We start from the raw sequence: 9,547 nt of genomic DNA, 5'->3' as shown, positions 1-9,547 counted from the left end.
CCATATGGTTGCTGGGATTTGAACTCGGGACCTTTGGAAGAGCAGTCGGTGCTCTTACCCACTGAGCCATCTCACCAGCCCCTCATACATACTTCTGATTGTTCTTTCTGACCCAGAATCTTTTGTCCAGATTTGAATTGTGACAACCAATTTCTGGCCTTGTTCTACATGGAGAGTGTGACTGATTCATCCCTGAACTGCCTAAGGAGTTCTCTCACACGAAGTCACAACAGCCCCTCGTGCCGAGCAGCACAATCAGATCCCACCTGCATAGTTCCCATTTTCCTGGGATGGTTTTGGCCCTTATGGATACTCAGTCGAAACTGCTGGAGCTTTTGCTAATATCCACATCTCCTGATTAGTGTTTGTCTGTACCTATACATCGTTATTACCTTTATAATCACCCCTCATTATTTTTTGTTCCAATCACACCCTGGTGCCCTTTTGAAGCCAGTGACTATAGAACTGAATGTTATTCATGACACCCTCCCAGCCTTCACATAAGTGCTTTAAAGATTCATGAGAATCTAGAAAGTTCTTTGACATTCTCTTAGACACTATACTCTATTCACACAAGGTCCTGGACCCCCATGAGTGAGGTGACTCAGCAGGTAAAAGTAATCGTTGACTAGACCCAGCAACCCCCATTTGACCCTGGAAACCTTTGGCTGATGGAGAAACAACTGAAAGTTGTTTCCTGACTTCCATATGTACACCATGATGCACACACCCACACATCTCCAAACAAACATTGTGCCTGTGTGCAAGCACATGTACACACATACACACACACACACAAATAATAATAATAAATTTCAAATTTAACAAGAAAGGTCTTGAGCTGCTAAGATGGCCCAGAGCACTTGCCGCCATGCCTGATGAAGTAAGTTCATGCCTTGGGTCCCATAGAGTAGTAGGAGAGAACTTATTCCTACAAGTTGCCCTGTGACCTCAATGCACATACTATACCACATGTGCATATGCACTTGAGTGTACACACACAACAAGTAAATTAATTTAAAAATTAAAAGAAACTCCTATTATATACCTTGAACAACAAGACATGCAGCTTTTACCTTTACTATATATAAGAGGTTATGCTAACAAAGATTTTCATAATAGAAAAAATTTCTGATGAAATTAGGATAAAGAATTCCACACATCAAATAGAGAGAAAGGCATTGAGTTGGTTTCCATGGAAATCTGAAGATGAAGTAAAGTATTAATTTCAAGGAAAAGCAGCTGAATTGAAGATAATGGTAAAATAGTTTGATAAAGGAAATAGAATAAAGTAATCAAGGAGACTCCAATCAATTATGCCTCTTTGTTTACCTCAAGGTGATTAATTTGCCTTCGTTTATTAACCTGATGAGATTAAGCAGACCCTTCCTTGTGATTTATTTAGTAATTGTTTCCAAGGTTTGACATAAACTGTGGAATTATTGAAGGTGGAAATTTAAATTCAATTACTCATGAAGTAAGTGGTGCATCTCTGTCAAGAGTATATCAATTCACGGCCTTCCCATGAAACATTATGAGTGAAAATTATAAATTCATCTAATGATAGTATCTCCCAAAGACATTTTGAAGTCTTTGGAGTATGGTATCAACATCCTTTATTGAAAGTCAGCAGCTTTAGAACTGCACTTACGGTGCAGACACTCCAGTGGCTGGAAATTTAAGAGTCTTTTGTTTTGGTTTTTGTTGGAAAGAAACTATTCTCTTTTGACTAAGTGTTTTATACCATTTTTTCCCACTAGAGCCTTCTTTGAAGCTTGGGCTCTAGTGGTACCATTAATGGAAACTAACAGGTTAAACTTTGAATCTCTAAAGGGCAGTTGTTTTATTTGACCTTGACTAATAGTTCCCACTGTCTTTGAAGTTGAAGGGCATCACTGGATAAAAACATGCTGAGAGAGAGATGGGGGAGAGGAGAAAGAGAGGGAAAAAGAGGGAGAGGGAGGGAAAAGGAGGGAAAGGGTTCTTAAATATTGTTAAGTGAAATAACTAATTGCTTTTTGTCTCCGTGTTCTTTGTATATGTTTTTGTTCGGTGGGTATAGTAAGGATAGATGGGGTTCTTCAAACTTCAACTCAGGTGCCAACTCTCCATCCTCCACAAAGCTCCGGAGCACATCGAAGAGTGGGAAGTAAGTGAACAGTGCTGTTGTGCATCTCACAGTTACCACAAAGCCATGTGCCCTCACTTCATCATTCATCCTTAACTGTTCAGTGAAGATGTGTGTGATGCTTTTTGTGTGCTTGATAGTGGTAATTGAAAGAAAAATATCTATGTAGGTGATACTGGTGTAAGGACGAGAAAAGCCAAGAGATGATTTTGCAGAAGTGAAGAATAAGGAAGTAGGTCTGGAAAGGCAGCACTGGTCCATTACTTCATGCTTTGTGCAGTGCGTGGACATCTGGGTTTGGAGATTTGGGGTTGAATTAGATCGATCTGGAAAGCCAGCTCATAATTGTCCTCATTTAAATACATTTAAATACATTTACATTTTCATTGTATCAGTGATTACACGATGTGTTTATTCTTTTCACAAAACCTAGCATGTGCATCCAATGTCTTTTTTTTTTTTTTTTTGCATTGTCAAAACTTGTGTTGGTTAGATACTTGTGGTAGTAGATTTATGTCTTTAAGATTGTTCCAGAAGACAGCTTTACCTAATAATCTCTCATCTTGGAGAGTACATGGTATTCTGTGTTGTGTCCCCATAGAGAAGACACACCTTCAGTTAGCCAATTCCCTCTCCAAGCAGCTGCAGCCACTTTGTCAACAACTCAGCTTTTCTCATAGGCTCTTTCCCAAGGATGTCATGCTTTGTGCTGGCCTGCATCTAGAAGATGAAAGATACCTCCATTACACTAGAAGCTCTAATTGAGTAATAAGATATGTCACGACAAGAGCAAGGCTTTGCAATGGAAGGTGGATTTGTAATGGTCATATATTATATATTCAGCACTGGACACTAAATACTGTACTTGGAATATGATTTTCTATTCAATTCCCAATGTGAAAGATCTATTGGCTGCAGCTTTCCCCTTCTTTTTTACTTCCTGAATACCATTTCACTTTTACATATTAAGTCAATCATAGACACTCCATGAAAATACGAGAAGTGGTGACAAGAATATGAGACTAACTCTCTGAACAGTTAGAATTCATTTCAGTTATTTATCGCCAAGCACTATGGTCAAAATGCTGTATAAATTATGGAGGAATTGAACTGATAAACACTTTTCCAAACAGCTGATGGTTTCCAAATTAGTCCCACTCCATTGTTACTGCACATTCTCAGTTCACAATGAAGCACTGGAGAGTTGTTTTAACTCCAGGCTTGTAGAAATGATAGACCCTGTCTGGGCACAGTCCCTGTCACACACATACCTGTTACACTGATGATTACACAGTGAAATTTTTGTTCATTAGAATCTGATGTATAATCCTGGATATTTGTGATTTGCAGATGCACCTTAAAAAGGAGCATTGCACCGGGCGGTGGTGGTGCACACCTTTAATCCCCCCAGCACTTGGGAGGCAGAGGCAAGTGGATTTCTGAGTTCGAGGCCAGCCTGGTCTACAGAATGAGTTCCAGGACAGCCAGGGCTATACAGAGAAACCCTGTCTCGAAAAACCAAAAAAATAAAAATAAAAAAATAAGGAGCATTGCTTTGTTTCTTTGGACTTTGCAGGTGCCCAATCTATTAAGTGAAAATGCTCTGTGTAAAGAGCAGTTGGTATAAGTGAAGTTGATATAGAGAATGCATGCTGATTACTGAACTAAGGTTGTTCACAATAGGAGGGCTGAATAAATGCATGCCCAAGTAGATGGCTGTGATCCATCCTAAGCTTCTACCATTTCTGCAGTCAGTCTGAGATGCACGTCTTTTATTTGCCATACATAGTATCTTATGGACAAAACAGTTTCTTTTTAATTTCTCATCAACATGGTTAACTATTAGTATTAAATTAGAATGTTTTCAGTTTCCTTCTTCATGGTTGTGTGGGCCAGATTCCTTTGTATCACTTCTCTCCCATTGGTTTTCAGAGGTAGAATTTTTTTCTTAGTCTGTTACTGCATATTTCCTCTGCCTTAAGCTATCTTTGGCCTCAGCAACAGTACTGGTATTCCATGGTTGTGGTAAGACACTTGGGGGCCTCCTTCACACCTATTAGAATACTGTCTATCAAAGTTTAGGTATTCTACTGTGAGGCTCAGAGAAAGGTGTTCTATATACTTCCTGCTGAGTTGTCCTTGCACTTTCTTGGCTGCAGGGTGTATAGTGGTAGCTACGGCCAGCATCGAAGGTGCCATTCTGCTGGGTTTTCCGGTGTTATTTGATCTAATGACAGTAAGATGTATACTTACAGAGTAGATTTTTTTCTTTTTTTTTTAGTTTCTCTGTGCTATTTTTAAGGCTAGATATAGGCTGCAAGAGAGAAAGAGTGTATGTCTCTAAAAAGAAGTCAGCTATTCTATTTTCTGAAGAAATATAAAATGCAAAAGTCAAGCTGTGTTGTTTGCCTCATGGCAAAAATTAATAACCTTTATGTATTTCTTGTGTGCTTATGTGCCAGCCTGTGTATGGTTCATGGGCTACATTTTTTCCTCATTAATCCTTGCTCATATAAAACTCACAAAGTAGATATTATTATTATTATTACTTTACAAGTGAAGACATCATGATTCAGACAATAATATATTTAATTTAGATCTATATTTTTTGCAAGGACCATCATTGATTCAAGCCCTAGAAGTTATTATAATATATATGTATTTATGAAATATGGAGGGGAGAGAGTGAATCTACTTTGTACCTCTGTGCTATATCCTGGAGCCCCATAGGTAATAAATAAAACATCCAGCAAGGACCAAAGAGCTCACAGTCTTGGTAAAGAATGGTGATATGCTGTTTAAGTGATGCAATGAAATACTCACGGGCTTTGTCTGGAGTTACCCCTGACCAATGCAATTATTGGGGTGCAGAGGTCAAATCATGTGGGGATGCTGGTGAAATAAATTCTAAACCCTTCAATGTTATCAATATTCACCTCTCAAGTAACAAGGCTAGGTCAAGTACAGAAAAAAATGCAACTTGCAGGGCTGGGGAGGTGTCTCAGTGGGTGGAGCACTTTCTCTGCAAATATAAGGACCTGAGTTCCTCTTGCCAGCACAGAGTATGGTAAGCATGTGCCTATAACTCCAATGTTAGGGGATGAAAGCAAGTGAGTGCCAGGAGCTTGCTAGCTAGCCAAATTCAGTGCAACTGAAAAGGTTAGCTTTGAGTTCTGTTTCAAGGAAAGAAGGCAGAGAGCAATAAAGATCCATTAGACCCTCCTCTTACCATCATGTGTGATTGTATGGAGACATGCTTATCTGTATACACACATGCATATACCGTGCTCACCCACTTGCTCACCCTTCCTCTATCCACAGAGAAAATACACGCTAGATGGATAGGTGGATCGGAGAAGTGGGAGTTGTGGTGTAGGTCAATGCTAAAACTGCATGAGCAATGACTCCTTCTGACGTTCCACCTATTTAGAGCCTACTGAGGTCCAGTGAAGCATAGGCAGTGTGGAGCACAGGAAACCTCCGGCTTGGAAGTTGTGTCAATTCTGTTGCATTGCCTGGATCTAAAGCTAGGCAGCCAACCTTCTGTTTCAGGGAGGAACAGATGGAATGGGATTTATCTGGGCAGCTGAGCCAGACCACCCTGGCAATGACTTCCAGTGAGGAGCAGACAATTTCTTCAGTGTTGACAGTGAGTCAGATTGACAAGACAGAGACAGAAATCAGAACGGAACCAATCGTTTAGAGCAAACTGTATAACTTTTCCAGGTGCTACTGACCCACGACCACCAAGGTCAGGCCACAGATCTGAGCCTCACATGAGGCTTCTTTTTGGAATAGAAACATGTGACTCTGCCCAACACAGCAGTTCATAGTCAACCAGTCTACTTCTTCCTGGATCACCTGCAGAAGGCACTGAAACTCTCAAGGCTTACAATGCATAGCTACTACCAGGAGCTCTCAAAGTATTCAATTTGGCTTACTTGTTTTGGTTTCTTGAGATATTAGCCCTACTATGTTGCCCAGTCTGGCTTTGTACTCTCAAGTTCTTTACACTCTTGGATTACGGACATCTGTCACCATATCTTAAAGGTGCTCATTTTGTATCAGAATATTTTCAATCTTTACATGAGACTAGTTCTTTCGTTGGACAGATTGCAGATAAGGACACCACCACTAACAAAAGGTAAGTCACTCCCTCTGAGACACACATCCAGTCAGCACCAGATGGCAGCCTAGAATCCTGGTCCTCTAATGCTGTCCTCAAACCCCATGTTCAGTAACGAATAGTGTCATTCTCCCAGAGAACATCACTTCAGCTCCTGGCCTGTTTTGGTCTCTGAGGTCCAACAATATGCTTTACTCTCCATATCCCATGATGCATGGGTGGGGGAGTATTCAGTGGAGATAGAGAATTTGGACGAATTGGAATCATTCCACTTTATACAAAATATAGCAGCAATGATAAGGAAAGGGAAAAGGTGTGCCCTGTCTCCAGTTCTTCATTTCTCTCTGAAATGCCATTCTACATTCTGTGTTTGGAGAGGGGCTCTTCCTCAACATTATTGTTGTACCGTCTGAAGCTTTTAATGTATTGCTTTGCTGGTGGGTGATGCAGTAATTAGAATGTACACATCAACACAGATGTTTTCTCTCAAAACAAACAACTCATGCTGGTGGTCATTTCTATGTAGAGCTATAGATGTTCTTCAACTTATACTAGGGTTTTGTCCTGATAAACCCATCATCAGCTGAAAATCTCATCTTAAAATACATTTAAATGCTAATGAGATTACTTAGTCAGTAAAGTGCTTACCATATAAGCATGATGACATACCTGAGCTCCTTCCACAGAACCCATACAAGAATGCTTAGTACATATGTGTAATCCCAGCACTGTGAAGGCTGACACAAACATCCCTTAGGATCACTGACTAGCCAGCCTAACCCATTTGATGGGATCCAGACCAGTAAGAGACCTTTAGCTTCCACATGCACATACTCTTACATGTGTGTGGACATTCTCAGGAGGCTGAGAGACAGATTGTGAATTTGAGGTAAGCCTGGGCTGCATAGCAGAGCCCTGTCTCAAATATATACTTAATAAACTTAAGTATTGAATATCCAATGTGCAACTCATGCTACTGTATTTGAACACTTGAGCCCTAGCTACTGGTGCTATTCTGAGAGGTTATGGAACCATGTTGTGCCTGATACAGATGTAGGGCCATAAGGATGGGGCTTATGCTTAAACTATCTCTGCTTTTACCCTATTCTCTTTGCTTCCCGACAAGGTAGATGTTATAACAAAGTAGTCCACAAACTCTTGCCACTACAGACTGACCAAGGTTGAGAGCTAGTTTGCTTTCTTTGTCTTTCTAGACTGTATTCCCTAGATTGTGAGCCAAAATAAAGCTCTCCTCCCTTCAGTTGTATCTGTCAGATATTTTGATACACTATGAGTGTGTGTGTGTACACCAATATGTCCAATATAGCATATATTCTCCAGGGGTACCCATTAAATTAGATTGCATGCAGATGAGATGATACTAAAAATCAGTTAATCTCAGTATGAGATATTTTTCATATAGGCTAAGACTATGGAAAGGCATGGACCAACTCCCAATTTTATATACTTCTTTTTTTTTTTTTTTTTGATGTAAGGCCTTACTATATAGTCCAGGCTGGTCTGGGGCTTGCTATGTAGACCAAACTGGCCTTGATCTCATTGAAGTCTGCCTTCCTCTGCCACTTTAGTACTGGCATTAAAGGCATGTACCACCATGTCTGGCTCAAATACTCTTGAAGGCCATTAATATTAAAAGTCAGGCCAGATCAACCAACCATGGTACCTGATAAATGATACCATAAATGGTCAACTAAGTACTGTAAGTATTTGCTTTAATGCTAAGGGATGGGAATAACGGTTACATAATAAAATGACAAGGTCCAACTTTTGCTCATGTCACAAATCTGCCCGGGACTCACTCTAATAGCAGATGCTACAGGATGACTGATTACAACCAAGACTAGCTGAAAGATTTGCCACAGAGAGAATTCTGTTATCTCCTCTGCAGGATCTGAATGGGAGTAGGGTGGAACATGGCTTCGGTTGGCTTTCCTGTTTCAGGAAGAACGGCTTGCTTGTTCTGCAGAGGTCACTCAGGTGTTTGGTCTAGCTATATACACGTTCGTTACAGGAAGCAGTATGTGTTATAGCATGCTTGTTCTTTCCTCTTATTGAGACATGTCTGTTCTGAGCAAGGAAGCTGTAAATGCTTCAAAACTCTGAGTTTGCCTGTGTGTATATCCCTTTGCTTCAAAATTCTGGTATGTTCTGTTTTAATCAAGTATTCAAGTATTCGACTTTTCATACGATTTTGTAGTTTTAGGTGACTGTATTATCAATAGTGTCCTTTGATTGGCTATTAGACCAACACAACAAAACTCATACAAAACTAAAGTATTAAACTTATTGTTTGAATTCTCCCTCCCTCATTACTTCTTTATAGGAAATGGGATAAAACAGCCCCTAAGTAGACATGCACAGAACAAGTTCCATTTCTGTCTGACTTTTCCTTCTGTAGCCGGGTTACTAAGAGACTTTTGGTTAAAATGAAAATTTCAGATAAATCCCCCCAAACACATTTATTAATAAGGCAGGAAGCTTAAATAAGCCACTTTTTAAAAAAGATTTACAGTAGCCAGGGATCAATAACATAAACTTCCCATACTTAGATGCTTTGATGTTTAACCTCAGGCTAAGCAGCTACAGCACACGCCTGTCCCAATACTTCTTAAAATAAATTAACCAGGCAGCCTTGTGTCCATGAAAAATATCATCCCTGGAATCAGATAGACCTGGATTTGAATACTGGCTCTCCTGCTTCATAAGTTTCTATATACCTCGCTGGACTGTTGTGAGGATTAAATATTCTAATCCGAGTAAAGCTTTCATAGTGCCTGGCACGTGGCAAGTGTTCACTAAATGTCAACTAGTGATTATGTAGGTTTCCTTTGCCAGTGTATCACAGCTGGGGACAACGTGACCTGGCCAATAGGATTATGGCCAGTAGAATTTTGATAAGCTCTGGTTGGCTCTGCTTATTTGCTTATCTACCTTGCCAGCTCTTGAAGTGGAGCAACAATAACGTCACTACTAGCATATGCATAATACAGCTTGGAAAAGAGAACTAATGAATGACACATCTAGGAAAAAAGGACACTTGTGAGCAAGTTTCCACACCCCTCCATCAGGTATAGTAAATGTACTGAATGTAAGTGACCCTCCCAAGGAGTACAGGACTGTCCCTGATGGGTGCCTCTTGGGAAAGTGTGTTCTGCTGGGTGAACCTTGGAAACAAGACCTTCTTCTTCTTCTTCTTCTTCTTCTTCTTCTTCTTCTTCTTCTTCTTCTTCTTCTTCTTCTTCTTCTTCTTCTTCTTCTTCTTCTCCTCCTCC

The 9,547-nt window shown here is 40.1% G+C and overlaps 1 protein-coding gene across 4 annotated transcripts in view; it reads left to right on the top strand.

The window, feature by feature from the left end:
• The window catches only part of Hs6st2 (heparan sulfate 6-O-sulfotransferase 2), a 280,760-nt gene that overhangs the window by 238,089 nt on the left and 33,124 nt on the right, over window positions 1-9,547 (top strand). For 3 of the 4 annotated variants that reach the window (XM_021188028.1, XM_029534400.1, XM_029534401.1), the window contains one exon: window positions 2,063-2,149. The exons of the other annotated variant lie outside the window; for it this stretch is intronic. In XM_021188028.1, coding sequence (XP_021043687.1) covers window positions 2,063-2,149 — 87 coding nt within the window. The remainder of the gene's footprint in view (window positions 1-2,062; window positions 2,150-9,547) is intronic. 4 annotated transcript variants of the gene reach the window in all.

This window comes from Mus pahari, chromosome X (assembly GCF_900095145.1).
Source record: "Mus pahari chromosome X, PAHARI_EIJ_v1.1, whole genome shotgun sequence".
Classification (NCBI taxonomy): domain Eukaryota; kingdom Metazoa; phylum Chordata; class Mammalia; order Rodentia; family Muridae; genus Mus; species Mus pahari.
The sequence above is the reverse complement of the archived record's forward strand: the minus strand, read 5'-3'. Positions and strand labels throughout refer to the sequence as shown.